At 45.3% G+C, this 22848-nt stretch overlaps 1 protein-coding gene across 6 annotated transcripts in view; it reads right to left on the bottom strand.

Moving 5' to 3' along the window:
- DCAF1 (DDB1 and CUL4 associated factor 1) overlaps nucleotides 1-20299 on the bottom strand; it is a 47758-nt gene extending 27459 nt beyond the window's left edge. For 3 of the 6 annotated variants that reach the window (XM_027886422.1, XM_027886418.1, XM_027886423.1), the window contains exons 1-12: nucleotides 20219-20299; nucleotides 15798-15915; nucleotides 11167-11243; nucleotides 10859-10932; nucleotides 9800-9913; nucleotides 7914-8051; nucleotides 6615-7118; nucleotides 5357-5458; nucleotides 5061-5219; nucleotides 3155-3334; nucleotides 2106-2315; nucleotides 709-878 (exon numbers count right to left, since the gene is read on the bottom strand). In XM_027886422.1, coding sequence (XP_027742223.1) covers nucleotides 709-878; nucleotides 2106-2315; nucleotides 3155-3334; nucleotides 5061-5219; nucleotides 5357-5458; nucleotides 6615-7118; nucleotides 7914-8051; nucleotides 9800-9913; nucleotides 10859-10932; nucleotides 11167-11243; nucleotides 15798-15907 — 1838 coding nt within the window. In that variant the 5' untranslated portion in view covers nucleotides 15908-15915; nucleotides 20219-20299. Of the gene's footprint in view, nucleotides 1-708; nucleotides 879-2105; nucleotides 2316-3154; nucleotides 3335-5060; nucleotides 5220-5356; nucleotides 5459-6614; nucleotides 7119-7913; nucleotides 8052-9799; nucleotides 9914-10858; nucleotides 10933-11166; nucleotides 11244-15797; nucleotides 15918-18413; nucleotides 18744-19565; nucleotides 19582-19679; nucleotides 19756-20218 lie in introns of those variants that run through there. The other 3 variants (XM_027886420.1, XM_027886421.1, XM_027886419.1) reach the window with 3 other exon arrangements.
- Nucleotides 20300-22848: the final 2549 nt, after the last annotated feature.

Raw genomic sequence — 22848 nt, forward strand, 5'->3', positions numbered from 1 at the left:
AGGCACCAACTTAGGCTCCAGTTTAAGAGAGACACAGGTGTGTGGAAGATGAAAAGGGATGATTAGCAAGAGATGAGAGAGCAGAACATTTCAAGAAAAGAGGAGGAGGTCTATCAGCCTGTATGGAAAGGCAGGAGTTAACCCAGGTAGCAATTAGGAAAGAGCCACAGAAGGTAAGAAACAGGAGAACAGAAACTACCCAGGAGAGTGTAACCTGAGAGGGAGGGAGGGAATTACAGAAGCAAAACAGATTTCAAAGGCTTTCAGGTTGAGTTAGGCGAGGAGCTCCTACAGGCAGCAGAAATAAGGAGGGAGTCCTGGTCCATCTCATTCTATGATTAAGATATGTCTTGATTTCATCCCATATTTGCAACATTTTCTAGCCTTTCTCTAACAAAAAGGTAAACAAATTTTGAGACAGATAAAAAGTGGCACAGAACTCTGTTTAAACTATGATGCTGCCTTCTCAGAAACCAAAGGCCTGAGGCATTTTGGCTCTTCAGAAATATCTTGGCATCCCTCTCTCTACCTCAGAATTTTAATTCTGCCTTCCACAGTGTTAACTTTCACACAGCACAGGCCCAAACAGCACTAACCAGGATGTGCCCGTTTTAAATGTTATCGGGGTAGAAAACCTAGAAATGCAATGTCCTGCCCAAGAGCCACAACCTGCTGCACTCCAGTACAGCAGCACAGCAAACTGCTCACCTGGCATAGTAGGTCTTCCAGTTGCAGGCTATGGAAATGAGCTGGAGCATCAGCTGGACACAAGAGAGTTTGAGAAAAACCTCCGCTGGCTCCCAGTAGAGCTGTGCTGGACCGTACTCAATGAGGAACTCCATCATCTCCACAATCTGCTCATGAGTATATGAACAGGCCTGCAGGGAAGGGAAAGCATGAGATCACAAGGGTTACAAACTCACACATCAAATCCCCCACTGCTGGGATTTAACTGAAAACTGCATTTACAAGATTAGACTACCACTGTCTCTTGCAGATTAAGTATTTACTTTCTGTTTTATTCCCCAGTTATTAAAGAATACAGCAACTGTCACTGTAATAAGCTTAAGGATAATATCCTTTAAGTTTCTTTACAGTTTTAGAAAGCTTAGGCCAATTTAAGAAGAAAAGCTACATTAAACTAAAATTCTACTCTGCTTTTAAACTACTAATGTAGTAGTTACTACACATCATTCAAAACACATTTCTGCTAAAATATTAAAAAGGTTGCTAAAAATATTCAATTACAGTTTTTAAGTTCTGACTATAAAATACACTGAAGAAAAAAAGAGAAATTCCTAATGATTTCTTGCCTTTCAATAATTTTTAATTACACAAGAAGGCAACAGCTTATACACATTTCTTTAGTTACTGGAAACAGCTGATTTTTGCAGAAGCAAAAACATCCTTGTATCTCTCTTCTTTCAATATTTCTAGAAAACCACCATAAATAAAACCAGAAATCACAGGTGAATGTGCTCCCTCAAAACAAGCAGCAATAAAATCCAGTTTAAAAAACAAAACAAACCAACAAAACCAGGAAAAATCAGGGAAAAAAAAATTCATGGCCGACACCGTGGATTATAATCTATCTGGATATCCCAGGTAATTTCTAAAAAGAATGGTGCCCAAAAGACACATTTCAGTTGTCATTATTAAATCAAATGTATTTCCAAGTTTTTCAACACTATGTACCTCTCTACATACAGATTTTCTCCTTTCAGAGATTCATCATCACCATCATCATCATCATCATCATGGCTAGGCTTCGCGAACGAAGATTTGAGATTAAAAGAATAGAAAAAACTACAGGTAACAAAAATACCCTGCCTTTAAGTTCTTGAGAAATGGAAAGGGAACCACAGCAGATGAGCAGGAACCCTAATCAAACGTAATTCAGATGAACCTCAAGGGCTTTCCCGTACTTTCCTATTGCAGTGCCCTTCCACAGGTCAGGAAAAAAGTACAAATAAAAAAATCCCTATAAATTGCACACTGCTTAGTTATTCCACTGGTTTCAAAAGACATCCACACACCTCCGCAGCCTGGGAAATGCACTTGAAAAATGCAACAACCACGTTAAAAGCTTGCACCACGCTCCTCACCTTGTAGGGGGGCTGTGGATGGACCAGGATGCCACCTTCAGTGCGCTGCAGAGACTGCTTCACCTGCTCCAGCTTGATGGCCAGGTGAGCCTCGAAGTACCTGCGCAAGGCCATGCAGGTGTGCTTGCCTGTCTGGCGGCTGGCAAAGATCTCATCGTCACTCAAGAGGGCCCCTTGGTCTTCCAGGTTTAGGATCTCCAGAGTGCTTATCTTCAGGAAGAGGTTGGGTGGGGGAAAAAGAAAAGGGTTTCATCAGCTCAGTCTTCAGGGGAAAAAAAAAGCATCTACGACTCTCAGCAGCAGTTGTACTAAACCCAGACACGCTGGGTTTACTGTACAGGACAGACAAGCCTGCTCACACCTCACTAAGGCTGTTTGAACACAAAAGGGGATCTGCTTGGGAAACAGTGAGTCCAAATTGAACCATTCCCTCTCCTTCACTATCTGTGAAGAAAGAAATCCAGAGTTCCCTCAGTGTAGGTCTGGAGGCAGGCATTATATGGCACAACACAGTGTGTGCTTACACCCTGCAGCACTGATGTCCCCAAGTTAGACACAGCCCAAGCAGCAGAACTGCACAGCAACACCCTGCCAATACTCCAGCTTTTGTAGAGGAACAGTGTAATTTGTGCCCATAAGGTACCGTGGTTACACAGCACACACACAGTTGTACCTCCCCAGGAACGAGGCTGGATTTATCCACATCCAAAAGGGTGCATGGCAATGCTGCACCTGTATGTGGAATGGTGAGAAACACTTGGACTCCCACTGTTTGAATAAGTACTGCTTAACCTTGCAGTTGCACCAAAAAGCTCCCAAAGGGTAGCAAGTCTCTAGACAATAATCATAATAATAAAAAAAAAAAAAAATAAAGGGATCCACGTGCACCTTGCTTAGAAAACTCACTCAACCTCTCCACCTTTTCTGAACTGAGGAGGAACAACCCCAAGCAAAACCAAACAGGAGAACAGAACTCTGCACAGCTGCACTGCAAAGGATGCACACCCTGACTATAAAACCCTGCTCCCCACTAACACCACGAGCCTTACCAGGTTAACCAGACGCCGAAGGCCATCATGCCTGTCAAAGAGCTCCAGGACAGCACGGAAGGAGAAGCAAATGGAGAAGAACATGGTAGCGTGGCAGCAGCCCGAGGCATGGGAGCACTCCATCAGCCACAAGGTGTAGTTCACCACATCTGAAAGCACGTTATGGGGGTGCATGCACACCTAGAAAGCAAAAGAACATTCTTGAGGAGGATTTCAAACAGATTGCTGAAGAGAATTTCTCCAAGGAGAATGAGGGCTCTATGAGAAGCAAAAAGAGGAAGATATCAGTTATTCCCAGCTTGGGAACATCTGAGACAGGAAACAAAAATTCCAATTTCCAGATCAGTAAAAAACCCAAACAAACCCGATGAGACTAATAGAGCCTATGATTTGGCAATGAAAGACTAGCAATTGGTCCATTCCCAGAGCAAAACATAGTAAATACAGCAGCCTTAGAGTAGTATAATTCCAGGGAGTCTTTCTCCATACCACTTCCAGATACCCAAAGAATGAGTTGCTAGAGGCAGAGAAGAGAAGCTTCCACTGAAGAAACAAAAATTCCTCTCAGTGTTAACAGTAGCATAGGCTGTGCTGAGGCTCCAGCAAACCCTGGCAGCAATGAAGCCAAGGGGAATTGCAAGCATCATCAAATCCAAGTCTGAAGCCTGACTTTCTCTGGAAACAAGACAATTGAGCTGGTCTTTTCCCTTCTCTCCCTCTGAGATGTGCAGACCACGTGCTCAGAACTGCACTGTCCATATTCCTGTTGGCTTCTGATGAGGAGGAACTCAGAACCCTCTGCCAAGGTCAGTGCCAGGAGGAACAGCACCAAGCTGAAGTGCTGGCAACAGCTGCTGTATGCCAAGTTAGCAGAGTTTTCCCTCTTCTCTGCTGGTGCTGGACATACTCAGACAACACAGTGCTACCACAGCTTCAGACCTGAGGCTTGGCATGGACTATGTGACAAGGGACTGACCCTTGCAACTGGTTTCCTATGCAATCCAAAATGTCCCACAGAAATCTGCTCTACCTGGTATCTGTCGATAGTGGGGGTAACATCTGGCAGAAGATACAATATCACCACAAAACAGTTGCATGGTTTTATGATGTGGTCTGAGGATGTCAGGCAGCAGGAATCCTCATGCAGCACCCTGCCATGGCTTTTGGCCTTTCTTTGGAATGGCCATGCAAGCAGCAAGGAGAACCAGGGAAAAATACAACAAAAAGGTTCCAAGAGAGTATATGGAGTTTTCTCATTATAAAGTTCAGAGAAACACCAGAGCAGCTCATGTGCAGTCAGGGTCCATCTTTCTGACAAAATGGGCAAAAAGAGGTGGTTTCTCGCCTACATAAGAGAGATGCAATACAGTACATGGACAGCCCTGATTACCATGATTATCAAAAGTTTTAGAACGCATTCCTACAAACATCTGCAGAACATAAATGCCAACAGAGCCCACAGAAATACAGCCTTAAAAAAACACTACTAGTCCATCCTTATGTGCTCAGGAGTCTTAAGCATGTTGAATCACAACACACATTCAGACAGCATCAAAAACGAGGAAATCCATTGGAACAGATGGGAAAAGAAAGACAAATGAGAACGGAGAAGGTTTGTGTTTGGGTTTTTTTTTGAAGGAAAGAAGGACAAAAAAAGTGATGAAAGTATTGAGACAACGCTGACAAGGTCTTCAGTTAATTCCCTAGGAACTGAAACCCACAACTTTGAAACAAACCACTCAAACACACTATTATTCATACACCTCCTGGTGCCTCTGCACATACCAAAGTCATCCACGTAGATTTGCTTTTTGGCTTCGGAGATGTTTATTCCCTGTTTGAACCCAGGTAGAAACACTGAGAACCGATGGAATCACTGCAGTTACGGGACAAGGACGATTCTTACCCTCTCCATGGCATCCTGATTGTACGACAGGTAATACAAGCACATGGACACCCCCGTTGCTGCCATGGAAGGACGAGGAATCTCCAGCAACTTTTGCACTCCTCCATGAGCAACAAACTCCGTTGCAAACTTATTGTGCAGCAGCAATGATGCCAAATGCTAAGGAAGGACAAAAGCAGACTTAATTCTTCAAACTGTCATCAGTTCCACCCCCAACCCACAGAAAAACAGCAGAAATATACTCAATGTTTTTACAACGTTTATGATATATTTTATGTATTATGAAAGTAATTTACCTTAAGGGCTTCAAAAGTGAGCAGCACATCGTTGGTTCTCTTCAAATCAATGTAGTACATCATCAGCTCCCTTGACCCCAGTTGCATAAAGATGGGTAAGAGCTGGGAAAATAAAAATGGGACACAGCTGAACGTCTCACGGGAAGCACGAGGTCTCTTTTGGTTTATACTCTCTCAAACCCCCAGTTTCCCCCTATTAGCAGATACCTGTTATGAGAGGTCAGTGGTAACCAGCTCCATCCATAGGAAGCAATAAAGGTTAACAGACCTCTTGTAAAACATCTGCTGACTGCAGCAAGGTGCATGGCAGCTGCCACACGGAAATCTTAAGCCTCTCCTTCAAGTGCGGCTATGGAAGTCCACACAGATACCACCCTGGAGAGAGGTTCCACCTTCCATCTGTGCAAAGACAACTCCCCAACAACTGAACAGAAAAAACAGGAGAGCAGGGCAACAAACCAAAACCCTTTGCATAATTCTTTTGCAACAGCTTTATGCTATTAATTCCTATTTTTGTATCCTGTTATTGCTGGCACATGAAGCAATCCAGTCAGCATGCAGGGTGTTAGGGGGATAATGGTTTCTGGCTCTCACAGAAGCAAGGCACACATGTGCACACACGATGTATATCACAAAGCAACACTGTGTTGCTTTGTTCTGTTACAAATTAAGCTAAACCACTTAAAAAAAAAAAAAAATTAAAAAGGAAACACAGTTTGGTAAATCTGACATAGCCACGCTACTTTGCCCATTTAAGTAACATCAGTTCTCAAAAGCACCTGCATAACGTGGGCCCTGCCCTGTCACTTGTCATCAGAACTACTGCAGAGGTTACACAAACCACTTCATTTAGAATTTCAAGTTATTTCTCAGACTTTTAACTGCAGGAGTCTATCACATCCCCCACAGGAAACAGTAAAAATGTCTGTGTTTCAAACAAAGTGACTTGCCCTGTGTCATGTAAACACTCACCAAATTTAACAGAAACATGGGATTAAATCCCTAGTGCCATGCTCCAACTACAGACCACACACCTGCTAGGTTTGGGTTTGAGTATTACCTACCAAGTAATACTCAAACTAATGACTTCATCAAGCTGGAAGTCATCAGCCAGTCAGGAAAGGTTACCTATCTTAATCACAACAGGAAACATCAGAGGGCAATGTAACAATTGTGCGGATTTTTCCCCACACCACCACTCAGCTTTGTCAGGAGAACTGGAGCACATTGGTGCTTCCTCCCCCCCTCATCTGCTCACCTCTTGATACTCCCCTAAGGGAGTCAGGTACTGCAGAATCAGCCTCTGCTCTATGGCAGGAGTCAAGGGGTAAAGTGTGTAATTAGTGCCAATCACCCACGGGGACATTTCTGACCAGCTGCTGTTGGACAGTTCAACGAACATCCGCTCTGGTTCCGAGGTGGAAAAGCCCAGTTTTTGCTTGGCCTTCCGGAAGCCATCTCTCTCGTGCTGCTTCCCTGATTTGCCTTTCCTCAGCGGCCCATCTTCCAGCTTCGTAGCAGAGTTAACTCTGCTACTGGTCTTGTGACTTGAATCAAGATGAAAGGAGATGTCCATATCACCAGAAACTTCCTCCTGCTCTCCATCTACTGTCACTTCCCCGTAATCCATATCCACAGCCTCTTCATCGAGAGGCAGCAGAGGATCTGATGGCACTTTCCGGGGGCTGGGCCGCTTGTTCTCCTGCTTTGTGGTCATTTCAGTGACCTGTAACTCCCGCAGCCGGCGAAGCACCAGAGCCACCTGGTTGAGAGAAGCAGCACTCGTGAGAACACGCTTCTTGCTTTGATCATGCAACTCACCTCAGCCATATTTTCTGTTATCAAACCCACTCCACAGCATAAATTGCCAAGCAGAGAAACAACCATTTCAAAGTGAGTAAGAGAACTCAAACCCCTTCTTGCTACAGCTACTCTGATTCTAAAATAGCAGCACACCAAGTCTCCTGCGTGAGAAGGAAGTGGCTTGAAAGCCACTAAGAGCAGATGAGCTACTGGTGTTAACAGAACCACAGAGCAGCTTGCAGCATCCTTCCATCACCTCTGGCTAGCCTGGAATAAAGGCAACATTCCCCTTCAAAGCAGTAGCTTTGGTAAAAAAAAAAAAAAAAAAGTAAAATTGCTTTTACTCTTAAGACTAGAAGAGCAGTGAATGCATTTTCACCATAATAGTCTCCATGTTGACTTACCTTTCATTTTAAAACCCTTGGCTGGTGGATAAATCACAACATGCAAGAGTTACAGACAAAGCTGCTGAAAATTTTTCTTTAAGGAAACTATGCATTATGAGTCTGATTAAAAAGCGAAGTGTTTGACTGCTTAGGTTCCCCACTGGCAATTTTAACACAACTGGTACAACAGAACGATCAGGCCGCATGCTCCAACCAGCAGATGCACCATCAGGGAAGGATGGAAACCATGAGCTATTGACTCTTACTGATATTATTACAACCACTGTAAGACCCATATATGAACTCATGAATGTGAGCTCCCCATAAACAAAAATTAAACAAAGGGGAAGTGATTGAGAGATGATTACCAGCTGTGAGTTCTCATCCCTGTAATTTGCAGCGATGTCCTGGTTTTCCATCGCTCCCCCCAGCAGCCCCGTTGCGTAGGTCCTCAGCGGCTGATCAGCCTCCCGGGCCCACTTAAAGAGGTTTTCAACTATGCCCTCCTAGAAGAGAGAAAAAAAAGAGAGCAGTTCCAACAGTTACATTTCACCTTCAACTTCTCAGTCCCAGTGAAAGGACCTGCTGGGAACAATTCTCCCTACTCTCTAGTAATGACCAGGCTGGGTTTCCTACCAATCGTGTAGTGGATAAAAATATGCAGGACAAAGAAATTAAATAAATAAATTTAACACTTTAAGCTGCATAAAACTATTCCCAAGATATTTGGATTTGCACACCTGCAAAAGCCTTCTGAAGTGGCCAAACTACTTCCTAGGAAGCAGCAAAACACTACAGGCATGAACTGATTAGTCCAAACAAAAGGAGCTCAAAGCTCTTGGCAGTCTCACTAATAGAAATCTCCAGCAATTTAGCAGATTTCAAAGAAGCCACGTTGAACTTACATTAAGTAAAATGGAATTTGGCTAAATTTAAAACACCCATCTAAAAAGACAATGTTTTAGGATGAAAGACTAATTTTTTTCCTCTAAATCACTACTGGATTTTGAAACATCAAACAGGAACACATCATCACCATGATGGGAACCTGGCACATAATTTGAATCAGAGGTACAATACAATAAAAGATCAGAAAAAAGAAATAATGAATAAGATACACATTTCAATGAGAACTCTCAGCTTATAGATTTTTAAAAACTTGCCTGTTATATATGTAAAGACAACGGCATTATTATTTAAATGCTCTTATGTAATTTTAAGAAATTCTAACTGATGAGATGTGAAATCCCTTGGTCGCTAGAGGGCCTCGTTGTGACCAGAACAGCACACTCATCCAATGGATAGCCTGAAGTCTCCTTCATACAGGAGACCCAAGTGCCAGAACAGAGCTCTAGATATTCTCAAGTCAAAAGGAAAAGAGTTCTTAAGTGCAAAACTTAATTTAATTTCAGCTTACAGAGAGCTTCAGTCTCTGGAAATAGCTATGTTCTCCAAAAATGGGGAGCTACTGTTTTGGGTTTAAATTTTTCTGGATTAAGGTCTCCCAGCTTTTGGAGAGATCACAAAGAGCTCAAATTTAATTAAATCTTTTGGAAAGGGAGAAAATTATTCTTTTATCACACTTTAGAGTCCATGTCCATATTTTCAATAATAAAGAAATTAATTTAGAACTTTAATATAAAGCACTACTTGATTTGCAAACTTCAGAAAAACAAATTTGTACAGAAGAGGAAACTGTGGCTCAGGAGTGAAATTCACTTTCTCCTCACTTTCAACTCTCTGTGCATTCCTTCAGAACAACCCTCTTGTCAACATCCAGAAGTCTGAGTCAGCTGTCCATCACAGTTCCAGATAATCCCCACAAAGCATGTGGATTTTAGACTGCTTAGTTAAAGTATGACTCGCTTATCACTCAGCTCTAGCAGCACTATCGCTCTGCTGTAGCTGGGGATTACTGGGCAAGACTCCTACAGCAAGTCCTCCATGTTCTTTACAGCCTGCTCCATTCACAGGCCTGTCAAGCAACAATTCATAACATTTCCCAAAACATTGCATTAGGTTGCAGCTCCTGTTTGAATCAGTCACATTACACCTTAAAAAGCTGTAAAATACCCAAGATCTGATTAACTGGATATGGCAAAATTAGGAAGTCCCAAACCGTTAGTAAGACTGAACAGATTGCCCTCCCAGGGACAGGATTTTATAGGGCTTTTTACTCATTCCTCCTTTGGGAAGACTGGTTGGAGTACCCAACACAGCAAGTTTGAAAACCAAGCCTTAGCACAGGTGATACCTTTTCCTGAAAGACAACAGCAGTTTCCAGTCCTGGCATGATATCCAGCAGAAGTCGGCAGGCAGCAGTGTTTAGTGGAGGCTCTCTGCTTGTCATCACATAAGCATTCACTAGCTGGAGAAGATCAGGAACAGCATTGGTTTGAAATCAGACTCTGACCAAAACCAGAGCCGTGAAAGCCTTACAGTTCCCCCGGCAGCAAAGCGATAAGGTAAGGAATGCCAGTCTGAGCCCTGGATCTTGACACAACCAGCCTTTAACGTGCTCCCTCAGTGCCTCAGAAGTCGAAATTACTTCTCAGAGAAGCAATCAGAGAACCCCTGAGCTGCTTTTCGCTGACTAAATATTTATCTTGAACTCATTTGTAAAAGGTAAATGCTTTAAAAAACTGTGACAGTAACAGTGTAAACATGAAAAGATAATCGCTACAAGAAATTAAAGTAAGAAATAGCACATTTTTAATTGTACCTCTATTTGCTTATCACTTGCAGTTCAAAGCTGAGCTACATGCAAGCAATCAGTCAGAATCCTTACAGCAATGTGTACTGACACAGGTGCTTGCAGGGATGCCAGGATAACAAAAATTCTAGCTATTAAGTCATGTAAGGTATAGAAATGTAAGAGGAAAGCCAGACTCCTGCCTCCTAATTCTCTGCCTGAGTCTTCTAGAGCTAACACATACTACTCTGCTCCTACAGGCAGCCCAGGATTTCCATGAATTCAGAGACAGGGCATTAGAATTAGTGGTATATCCATTACAGAAAGAAATTATGGTTTTCTACTTGTATTTCTTTAAAGAGATGGATAAACCTTGAAAAGAACAAATTCAATTGTTGCTACACACATTTCAACAGCTCAACTCCCCTTTCCTTCAGTCACTTTAACAGTGGCAAATGAATTGTTCTTAAACCCATTTTAAAAACCACTGCTATGGAAGAGATGGTCCTGACACCACTAAAATAAATACCAAACAAGTACTGAGATAAACCAGCACACAGGAGATAAAAGCCCTAAGGTGGTGCCAGGAACTGACAGATGCAGTTCTGGGAGCAAACCTACCGCATTCATGAAATCATCATTCTTGAAAAGTATCCTCAGTAAGTGCCCCAACATGCACTCCGGGTCCGCTCGGCCTGCAGGAGGAACAGGGAAACATTCATCTACCTGCCTCAGAATGCCAGGATTGATACTCAGCTGCTATCCCCAGACTGACTGTGGAATGCTATCAGGACCACAGAGCACCATTTCCCAGCACAAAGTCAGCATCAGACCAAGATCAGCAATCAGCACATGTTTACTCTCAGTGAGAGTTACCAGGTATTCCCTGGGACAGAGCTGGTGCCGCCCAACCTGCTCAGGACTCTTACCCGGGTGCCGGTCATCGAACGGGTCGGGGTCCCCTTTGCGGTACTCCTCAGTCTCCTTCTCAATCAGCTCCGACATCCTGCGGGGGGAACGACACCCAGTGAACACAACTGGCACTCAGCCTGCTCCTTCTGCTCCCCACATCAACACATCTCACAAAGCACTCTAAACCAGCCCATCAGCTTTCACCTGAACAGCACTCAGTGCCACCAGAGGGTTTCAGACCGTCCACAACAGAGGGCAGAGAAAAGAGACTGCCCTCTACTATCTTATCCTCCCACTGTGCTCCAAAACCCACCAAACCCATATCAACACCCCAGAGTAGCACATACACTCCCTGGGGCCAACACCTTTTATTTACTCATGTTAGAGTCCTGGTGGTGTAGAGAACTTGAGCAAATAAAGGCCTTGAGTAGTACTTTTCACCACCACAGTGTCTTTCTTTTGCAGCAGAATCAGTCCTGAACAGGTGACTTAAGTCCTGCTCCCCATTCAGTGTGTGCAAGGGCAGCTGCTCAAACTGCCTACACAGTTTTCTGTTACTCTGCACATTACATGTCAATCATGTTGTATAATTATTAAATATTAAATACTTCCATGAAGTGTTGTGTAATCTCTATTCAGCTATCAATGTTTTAGCATGTGTCAGCTACCAATAGGGGATAAGACAAGGAGAAACTCAGCCAGCTTCTCATTCATAGATCTTCAAAATATATTAAATGCTCCTCTGTACCAGAAAAAAAAAAAAAACAAACAAACCCTGAGGGTTGTTTTGAAGCTGTGCCTTTTCCTAAACTGAGGAGCAGCCTCAGCAGACACATGAAATCCTCTGCTCCAATTAATTTAGAATGAAAAGTACAGGAATTATTATTTTTATTTAAACAAAATCAAGATGAGGGAAATTATTCACGGTCAAGCAATAAATAATTCCATAGTTATCCACTGTCTTTCTCCATGAAGTGCTACAGAGGAAATATATGCAGTTGTATGTGAAATAAAGAGCACTCAACTCAATTAAAAAAACATTAGCAAATTAAATCTTACTTCCTTGGTATAAAACATCATTCCCTCCCCTCTACAGAGGTCCAGACTCTACGTACAGCACAGCATTTTAAAACAAGGTCTTAATACCTCAGTGTAGTAATCTAGACAGAGTTTATTATAGGGGAGGGAAAACTGCTGGAAGGCTGCAGTAATCCCTGGAAAAATATTTGTCTTTCACAGGGGATTCCCCTTACAGAACACCACTGACTTCTACTCTATTCCTGTTACTTTCCAGAAAATATCTAGTGTTTCCAGGCACAATTAGAGGCAAAAATGTACTTAGTCCTGCCTCTGAACTACACTGACCAAGGATGGTTCCTGCCAGATTGTAGGAACAGTAATTTAGCTCACTGGGAATGAGCAGAGAACTTTCCTGCTTGTCTCTGATCTGACAATTATCTTTCAACAAACTGTTGATGCTGTGGGGTTCCAATATTTACTTTTACAAGCCTGATTCTGAAGGGATGCAAATTGTGTCCCTTGTTAATAATAGGTGGCACAGCTTGAGCTCTCAAGGAATTCTGGCAAAAGCAAGTTACTTAAATACTCCTCTGCCAGCTCCTCATTTTTTCCATGAGAATTAATTGCTTGAGGGGCATCCACTGACAGACAATTCAGACAAATGGGGAGTTGGGAAGCAGCACCCTCGACTTGTCAGGTCTTTTGAGGTGATAATTAGCATTTTGATTACATGCCAGAAAGGACAGACAAGCAGCATGGAAAGCGAGCACAACACTCTGGCCAGTGCATCCTTTCTGGGTAGGCAGCCAAACAGTGAGCCAGCAACCAGTGGTTTCAGGGACAGCAACATTTTATCTCAGGCTGGATGAAACAGGAACGTGAATCATTAATTATGGGGTTTTTTTGAGGCAATTACTCACAATTGTTTGAGCAAAATAAAAAGAATCACTGCCTCTTTAAAACTGACTCCAAAAAAAAGGGGGGGGGGCGAATTAAAACCCAAGCTTCCTTACAATATCCTTCTTTTAACTAACACATAGAAAGGTGATTTCTGACCTCACTTGGACGAATCTATCCACGTGACAGCTTTGTCAATTCTAAATTGGAGCAACAGAAGAGTCAAATAACTAACAAAGCTCATTTCTGCCTTCTAACAATGGCACCTGGCACACAGGGATTTAACAAAACCACGGAGCTTCTATTCAGGTTTCAAGATTTCCTTCGCTCATTTGGCATTACATTGGTTCTCCCGCCACTTCAAAGTTTGCAGGCAAGATGTAGGATTTACAGGGAGGCAGGGATTCTTTCCCCTTACTTCTAACTCTTTTTTTTCCCTTTACAACTGTCTTTGGAAAGTCAGATCCTCTTTGTCACTTGCCACAAACTGAGCTCACCTGGGCAGTGGGGCAGGAAGGGGCACTGGTACACAGAGAAGTTCCCAGTGATCCACATGGCATAACAAACCCACCCTAATCCAGCCCTCCATCAGCACTTGGCATTAATGACCAACCTGAGCCTTTACAGCAGATTGCAACTGCATAAGATGCTCTAGGATCCCATATCACAACGCACTTGGTTTGTGGAGATCAAAGTTATGGTGTTAAACTGCTGATTTATCCCCTGATGAAAGAGGCTCCTGGGATGCAGCAAAGGCTCTGGCTCCCAGGATTTGCCTGAACGGTTGAACGTGACTCGCTTCCAGTCTATGAACTGACACTCTTGCAGGACCATTTCAATTTACAATATTTTGGAAAACCAAGTATATTTAATGTAGTTTGCTGACAGGTTTCCAAGCAATTTCTCCAGTTCATACCTTCTAACACTCCGTAGTTTGCACATCCAAAAAACCAGCTTATTTGGAAGTGACAATTCGGCTGTGGCCTATAAATCTCACTATTGCTCTTCTTGTCCTGTTACAGCTGAACCCCTCCCTACTGCACTCTCATATGCGCTGCCTCAGCATCACATTTAATGGACCCCCATCCACACAGGGAGTTTTCATCCGTTTTGCTCAGGAGGCAGAAGGAAGTAGAAAAGTACCACTCAAGAACAAGTCTGACCACAACTTCCTCTGCCTGAAGACTAAAACAATATGTAAGGTCATTACTCTGCCTCAGAACATTGGCAAATGCAAGCTCCAGTTGGTGAGGACTCCTGGGGAGCCCCTCCACCAGAAAATTCTAAATATCTAAAACTCCAGACACACATACAGCTTTCATTGATACCTGAGGCACTGTAAATCCAATTCCTGACAGAGCCAGTAGATCCCCTTGCTATCTACCTTAAATAAATCTCTATTATCTCCACTAAAGCCTAAATACCCAAGCTTTCACCATTCATAACCACTCTGCCTGCTGCACAGAAACCCTGAGAATCAACAGAGAGTTATCAGACTTGTCTGGGCATAAATAATGTGGGGAGCTCCAGGAGCTGAGTGGGAGCAAGAAGTGCCAGACTGCTATAAACACAAGAAAAGACATGTTTAATTCAAATGTCTTTAAATTTCTTACAATACAGTAAAATTCTGGTTATGCCTACAAGAAAAAGTCTTGAAACAGCACATATGTTTCCTTCAGACAATACCCAAAGATGCACCAAAACATGTCTCATGATTTTCAAGAGACATACTACTTTTCAAGTGTTTAGGGTTGGCTTTCTGTTGCTCAACTCCCTCTTCTGAGCTGCTATTTTTAACAAATAGTAAGAACAGCAAAAAAAAGCTGTGCCCAGCAGGTGAGGCACAGCACAGACCTGAGCAAGAAGCTCCACCAGATTCCTGTTACTTCCACCCAGTGCCAGCTCAGACTCCACGAGCTGACTCGTCTGACCCCACAACACAGGGCAGAGCAGAAACCTGGATTGCTCCTGGAATCCAGAGCAGTTCAGTCCTGCACACACCAGGCAGGCCCCGGCTCTGCCAGCAGAGGTGTGAGGAGGGATTGGGATGAATTTCTGTGAATCTCCTGTTAAATCAAGAGTAATGCCAGTCTATCCAACTGAGACCTGGCTTGGGAAACCCCAAATCCAACTGATAATTCAAATGTTTCTCCTGTAACAGATGATGTTTTATAACTAATGGTGGTACCTACACAGCTCCTAAAAACAATTTATTGGTCCAGGGAATATGTTTCACACACAAGCAATACAAGGCCAGTCAATCAACACACAGTTTACAATAATTAACCTTCAAAATTTCACTTTAAACATGTTCTTTGAGCTTCAGTAACACTAATCTTGTCCTTTCATTTAATCTAAGCAATGTTACAGCAATCTCAAACCCCTCCCACCACCAATGATGGAACAATCTTCTCATAGATTCCCATCTTGATCGATGTTTCAGAAGCTTCATGTTAGCAGATTTATATCAACTTCTAATTATTTTTCCTGACTTCTATTATTTATGAGAATTAAACTCATGTTTTAGAGACACTCTGTGTAAGATATTTGCAATACTACATTTCTTACCAAAAATTTGTGTTAAAATACCATATTTCTAGTTCAACTTCCAGACCAAGGAAATGAATTACAGGTTATCAAGTATGTGAAAACCTCAAGCAAAAACATGGTAAAAGCTACTGTCAAGTAACTTCAGATACTCAAATTTAGGAACTTGCTTGGCAGATCTTACCTGGTGAGAATAGGGACCATGTCTTGCCCGCTGCCATGTTCTTTCTCCCATTGCTCAAGCAAAGTGGTGAGCTCAGCCTTGGAGTCCACATGCCCAGTTCCTGAAGTCATGGCTTAGCCTAAGGCAGAGGGAACAACCAGAAAAAAAAAGAAAGGGCATAAAAATGAGCAAGAAATCCCACCATGGCACTATATTCATTAAAATAATCTAAATCAAAGATTACAAATTATTTGAAAGAGGCAAATACTCAGCAACAAGGAGAGAGATCAAGTGACAGAATTCTCCTTTCAAAGCTGAAAGTTTCTTTTTGGTCCTGTGCCTGAAGACTAAAGAGCACATGCACACTGCACACAAGTCTTGACTGGTGCAGGACAGCCCTGACCAGGACAGGAATGCACACCTCACCCCAGGGGTGCTGAACCTCCTAAAAGCTCCACTGCTCCTCCACTCCAGGAGCAGCCCTGCGTTGGTCCTTCCTGGTGATTTAGTCCAGAACCAACCAAGCCAGGGCAGCAGGACTGTGATCAGTGTTCACTGTGATCGTTGCTGCAGTTTAACGCCCTCCAGACAGCAGTGGAAGTGCCAACAAGCACATCAGGTACAGTGCCAGGGAGCAGCTGCAGGCAGTGGGAGCAGCTCCAGGACAGCGGTGGTTGGGAAAGAGCAGGGCACCACATGGCCACTTGTTCAAGGTTTCCAAGAACAGCCAGTGGATCCAGTAGATCCAAGGAAGAGTGATCACAGGAGGGAGCACTGGAGCAATTTCTTCAGGTTCATCAGCCTTTACTTTCGTGACAGCAGCTGACAGAAGATTTATCTTCTCATCCTCAAAAGAGAATCCTTCTACAGAACTGAGTGACTTGTTAAGGTACCCTTTAATGAAGGGAACTATCACTGTAGATTCAGTTTAAGCTTCTAAATTTCCAGGTGTCAGCTTTTATCAATCTGATAATAAACTAGAAAAAAATCTGCCTCAAAACACTGCCGTGCCCTTAGTTTCCAACCTGACAGACTGTGATTGCTGTGAAGAGCTGTAACTTCTGGAGGAAGGAATACCCAATCCTAATTTATAAATTGACCTTGTACTGAAGGTGGGGGTGAGAAATCAAAGCAGAAGAGCTTCCTTCACATCCAAAACTGCACATATTTACAGCATTTTATTAGCCGTAACATGGCCAATATCCATCTGCCCTGAGATTAAACACTCATTTGTCATAATTGACGCAGAGAAAGAACTTTCCAAAACAATATTAAATACAGATATTAAATACAACTCCTGAAATACAGATTCAGGGATCAGTCAAATGACAGCCTATAAAGGCAGCCATAGCCAGCACAGATTACATAAGCATTTATAGCCCAAGTTCTCTCTGGAAAACACCACCATGCTTAACTGAGTGTTGGACACCTCCTCACCCAGGGAATGGATGAACAATCCTACAGTTCTGCTTCTTGTCTCAGAGGTGTTTCTGAATGTAATGTACCGTGACTGTTGGTTAAATGGGAGACAAAAAGTGAAGATCACCTGGCTGATGATGAAACTGGGGCAAACTGCACAAAAATCATCACCCCAAGACTATGGAAAGATAAACCTGTGACTACAAGAACACCACTTGGATAAGGACTATGCGAAGAGAGCACATGCTAACAAAAAAACTATCTAAGCATAAAGAAAGATGATGTTTTCTAAATCACAAGTAATTATGATTTTATCTAGGGCATTCATTATTCATTCATCTCAGAACTACACCAGGAAATTCGATGCAAATGCATAAATTGCTTAGGAAGAAACACTGCCTCGATGCAGGCAACAAACAAAACGAGATTGTTCACACACCCCCCAAAACACCTTGGAAAAAGGAAAACTATTCTGAGCTCATAAAGCTCCATTTCCTTTTTCATTAACTGAACACCACTTGCCAGCAGCACTTCAGAGCTTTTAAACATCACAGAGAAACACCCAGACAAATCCACTCTGGGCCCCAGAATGCAAGTGCTGTAACTGTATCTGCACTCAACCATTTCCAACACCTCCACTTTCATCCTGTACCCAGGATGAGAAGAAGGGCCCTGTGAGGCCAGAGCTGGTGCAGGGCCTGTTCAGGCACTCCTGCAATCTTAAGAACACTTTACTTCCTCTAACAACCCTCAACTGTTGCTGCTAGGAAACAAGTAAGGTCCAGCAATACCTGCAACAGGTCAACCAAGTTCCAGGAAGACCACAGGAACTGCTCACACTGCCCTCTGGGACAGAGAAAACAGAATCATTCCAGCTGTCCCTAAAACCTGGAGTACTGCCCCAGTCAAGCACATTATCAGCCTAAGTACCTGATGCTGACACACAGCTATTTCCCACTGTTGTCGAAATACACTTTGAAATCAATAAACTGATCTTAACAAAATGCAAAGCACTTACTCAAAGGAATTGACTCTGAAAGACAAATATTTGCAGCCTTAGCTGTCGCTGTGGACAATGCCACTGCAAACCCACATGTGCCTGTTCCAGCACACCCAGCAAAGGGTTTTAGGAGCGTTTTATTCTTCTGAAGTCAGAGGTAAAAACTTGACAGAAAAAGGGAAACCCAAAGAAATATTCCGATTCCTCGATGCACTCACATGTTTTTGAAACCTCAGACACTTCAGTGCTTTAGTCACCTCAGTGAGACACCTCTGAACAACGAAGAAATAAAGTCCAGTGACCTCTAACCACACAAATCCTGACTCAGAGCACGGAACAGTTTGAGCAGCTCAGCTCCACCCTCCTGTCCATCGACACACCGGAGTGTCACCAACTGCATCACCACCCCAGGTCACTCCCTTACTGTGTCCAGGGAAAGGATCTGGAGGTTCTGAACACACCGACTCCACACAGACACACATTTTAAACCACCAAAACTCTTAGGAGAATATAAATCTACTTGTAAACTCTGAAAGCCATCAATGTGGTTATTTGGGAAATGAGCGTGAAATCCCTGTCTTGGCAATTTAAATGGAGCCAAAGGAACCTAAAAGTTGTACCTCAGGGAAAAAAAAAACCCAAACAAAAAAATCCCAATTTTAATTAACTTTGTAGAAAGATTCCACATTGAAATCGATGTGCACATTAATTAATGGACAAAAATTACATGAGGCTTTGTACATGCACATGTATAGAGACAACTCAAATTCTAATAACTACACTTTGACCCAGCTTAAATAAGGTTTTACATTGTTCCTAAACATGATTCTAAGTATGGTTGAGCAGGAAACTAATATAATAGTGTAACAACACTAACGAGTAAGCTGAGCAGTACATCTGTAGGTTCTTCCACATTTATGTTTTAACACAAAGAATTCCTCACTTTAAGAAGAAATAAACTGCTCCCTCTCATCACAAATATTCTTTAAACAGATGAGATACCTGACAGTAATTTGCCTGAACCTGTTGAGTCTGAAATAACCACGTGGAAGTTAAAGCTGAAGCACCACGAACTGTCAGCACTGGAGTTCACTTGTGGAAAAAAATACACCACAAAGAAATAAAATCCTCACAAGCTACAGAGCACAAAACCATGGTTTGTTGTAATACCCTGTCCTCATCTGTCCAACTTCCCTTTTTAACAGAGCTCCAATTTGGCTGTTACTACTGATCACATTCCTAATGCTGCTTTAAGTACCTGTTTAAATATTCATTAAATTAGGATATTTTAAGGCCAGGAAAAACCACAAGGTTATTCAGTTTCCTGGAATTTCTGCTTTTACGAAACAAACTTGGAACAGCGTGACGACCTGGCAGGACAAGTCCAAAAAAAGAGGAACAAACTTCTGCCGTCCACAAAATAAGGTAAAAAAAAAAAAAAAAGAGGAAAAAAAAAACCCAAACAAACAAAACAAAAAAACCCAGCTCTCTGTTTCAACATCAATTCCCCTCCGCGCGGCCGGACGGGGAACCACGCGGGCCGCCCCTCCCGGGGGCGGGGGCGGGCGGTGACAGCTCCCGCGGGGTCCCGCACCGCCCGGCCCGGCGGGACGCGCCGGCCACCCCGGCGTGTGAAGGTCGGCGGAGGCCGCGGCGGGGGCGGAGAGCTCCGGGTGAGCGGGCCCGGCGCAGGAGGCAGAGCGGGCGGAGGGGGCGGGCCGGGCCCCGGGGCGGGCGGGGCGGAGCAGGCCCGGCCCCGCCGGACGGGCCGGGGGGACACAGCGGGACAGGCCGGGTCCGCCGAGCCCCCCCGGCCCGAGGGCGCCGCCTGCCGGGGGGGCGGACCCGCCGCCGGCCCCGCGCCCCCTCAGCGCCTGAGGCGCCCCCCCCCCCCCCCCCCCCCCCCCCCCCCCCCCCCGCCGCCGGTGCCGCCCCTGCCCGGCGCGGAGGCCGCGGCCTCCCGCTGTCCCGGCCGTGCTGCGCTCAGCTCGGCGGCGCGTCCCGGCCCGCCCGGCCCCGTTACCTGCGCGCTGCCCGCGGTGCCGCCCCGGCCCCTGCTCCGGCCCCGCGCTCCCCGCGGCGGCCGCGATCGCTGTGCCGGGCGCACGCTTTGCGCGTCACCGCGCTGCGTCACCGCGCGCGCGAGACGGGGGCAGGGCGCGGGGGGGGAGGGGGCGCGCGCTCGGCCGGCCTGCCGGGAAACAGAGTTCGCGCGGGGCGCATGCGCCGGGAGGAAGGTGATGGGCCGCGGGGGCGCTGGGAGATGTAGTTCGCGGCAGGCGCCGCCATCGCTTCCCCTCCGCAGCCCAGCCCGCGTCTGCAGACGAAGGGGTCGGTGTTCTCTTGGCGCTCTCCTGGGTGTGGGCTCTGCGCCTTCCAGGCTGGCACCGAGCAGCCGCCGAGCAGCAGCTGCTGCTCGCGATACCCGGGTGTCCGCCCCGATAGCGGCGCTGGGCGCGGGGCCATCCGCCCTGCGGGACCCGGCTGGCCGCGGCTGTGCTGCCTTCCCCTCCTCAGGCTGAATGTTGTCTTCTTTTGTGCGTTTGTTCAGTGAACAACACGGTGGTGTTGAGCTGTTTAAGGTCACCTCCAGGTAGAAAGGGGGTGTTTCAGTGAGAGTGCACCCTGAAGCACAGCTCAACAGTTCACTGAACTCCAACACAGGAACATCGTCCTGTTTCTTGCGGGTTTAACGAGGACCGTTTTTGGCAGCTGTAGCCAAGCCCAGCAGCGGTGCCGAACACTCCCTCCGCCTGTGCTCTGGGCCGTGCCCAACAGCAGGGACAGAAGCCTGCACTGGAGCGTGTCTCAGGCTCCCCCGGGTCTCTCAGGAAAACTCCTCTTCCCACATTCCCACCCTTCCTCCGGCTGCTCCAGAGAGCTCATCTGCTCCTCATTCCTTCCCTCTGACACCCCAGGAGGGGCTGAGCACGTGCACGGGATGAGTGAGTACCTCTGTTCAGAGAAACCCTCTGGCATTGCACAGCCCCGTCCCTGTTTGCCTTCCACATGCGAAGTCTTCCATTCCTCTGGGACTGTTTCTCTGTGTCTGTCAGTTCTGCAGTGGGAATATCCCGACTCTTGTGTGCTTTTACAGTGCTAATAAACTGTTTTTCTGCACTGTCCCTGGAATATTAAATTACCCGTGGAGAAGATCCATGTGCTCTCAGCAAGGTTATAATTTCTGAGGGGGAGGCAGACCTGGAGGAATACACCGCTCACCCATACCCTTATGGCTGATTGCAGGATCGAAGGTATCAGACCTGCCTGCAGCTTCATTATCCAGGGAAGAGCGTCACAACCACAGCTGCATCTTCTTCTCCCTTTGAAAGGCACAGGGCAGCCTCGAGGCAGCCATGGGGTTGTTCAGGAGGAGGCTGCAGGGGTCAGCACTTCCACTCTCCATTGCCAACTTCAAAGGACTGAGAGCAAAGTTAAGGTTTCCAGTTCCTGTGACATCTATGGTGCACTGGAGAAGGGTTTCTTTTCAGAAAAAGTGGGATTCAGTCCCCAGGCTCACCTGAGCAGGTGAGGAGGCTTGGAGCCTGCTGCTCGTTGCCAGAGCCTGGCAGGCTGCTGACAGAGGGCACAGGTTGCAGCTCTGCCACAGCCTCCTCTGAAAGCTGCCTGAAATGCTCAGGCCTCCAGCTCCTGCATTTTCAGGGCTCTAGAGATATGTGGGAAAGATTCAGTCTAACACCCTTGTTCCCCACAGGGCAGGTGAGAGTCCTACTGGCTCCCTTGGCAGGAACAAGACTGTGAGCTCTCCTTTAATTTGGCTTCTCTTTAAAAGCAATGAAATCCCTGCTTGTGCTGCAGTCCTCTAGTCATTACCCAGGTACTGCCAGAAGCTCTTCTCTTAAAAGAACAAATAAGAGTAAAACATTAGTAAAGAAGGGGAAACAGGGTCCTCCCTCCCAAGGAAAAGCTTCATTAGCACCATTCCCAGCTGAGATGCTTCCTGCCCGGCAGTGTCCACATTAATCCACTTTCTCGCACTGCAACGGCATAAACCCCTGCCCCAGGCAGTGTTTGGACAGGTACAAATTCCTCTACCACACTTACAACATTTGACTGTCAGTCTTGATTAACTCCAGCAGAGCGAGTGCAGCACTGGAGGAGGTGATGCCCTCATAGCAACACTTTGCTTTAATAGTGCAATTGAAAAGCAAAAACCAACAAAACAAACACAAAATACGGCTGTGGATTGCAGAGCAATAAAAACCAGAGGCCGGCACGTCTTGCTCTGGGAGGTGGCAGAGAGGCCTGTGGTGTGCAGGGAGGGGAAGGTTGTCTCTGCATGTTCACCCACACGGGCTCTCCAGCCAGAAGAACAACATATTCCATTGGATGGTCAACTGCTAATGACGATGACTTAAGGCTGAATCAAAGCCTGAGCTTCCTTGAGCAAAGAACCACTTCTCCCCACTGTGGTCATATCCCAGATCACCTTGCAGTACTGTGGATTACAAGGAGAGGATAAAGCCACTTCACCAAGCTTCTAGACTTAAGGACAATTAGTTGTGGACCAGAGGAGGAACAGCACTGGAAACAGAAGCCAGGAAGACACAAATTGTGTTTACAGGGGGTGTCTCGAGTACAGCTGGGAGTGAAAGCATGTGGCTAGGGTGCTTCATCTCTCACAGCTGCTGA

Source organism: Empidonax traillii, unplaced genomic scaffold, assembly GCF_003031625.1.
Source record: "Empidonax traillii isolate 1590-97213 ecotype Southwest subspecies unplaced genomic scaffold, ASM303162v1 scaffold187:size1931383, whole genome shotgun sequence".
Lineage (NCBI taxonomy): Eukaryota > Metazoa > Chordata > Aves > Passeriformes > Tyrannidae > Empidonax > Empidonax traillii.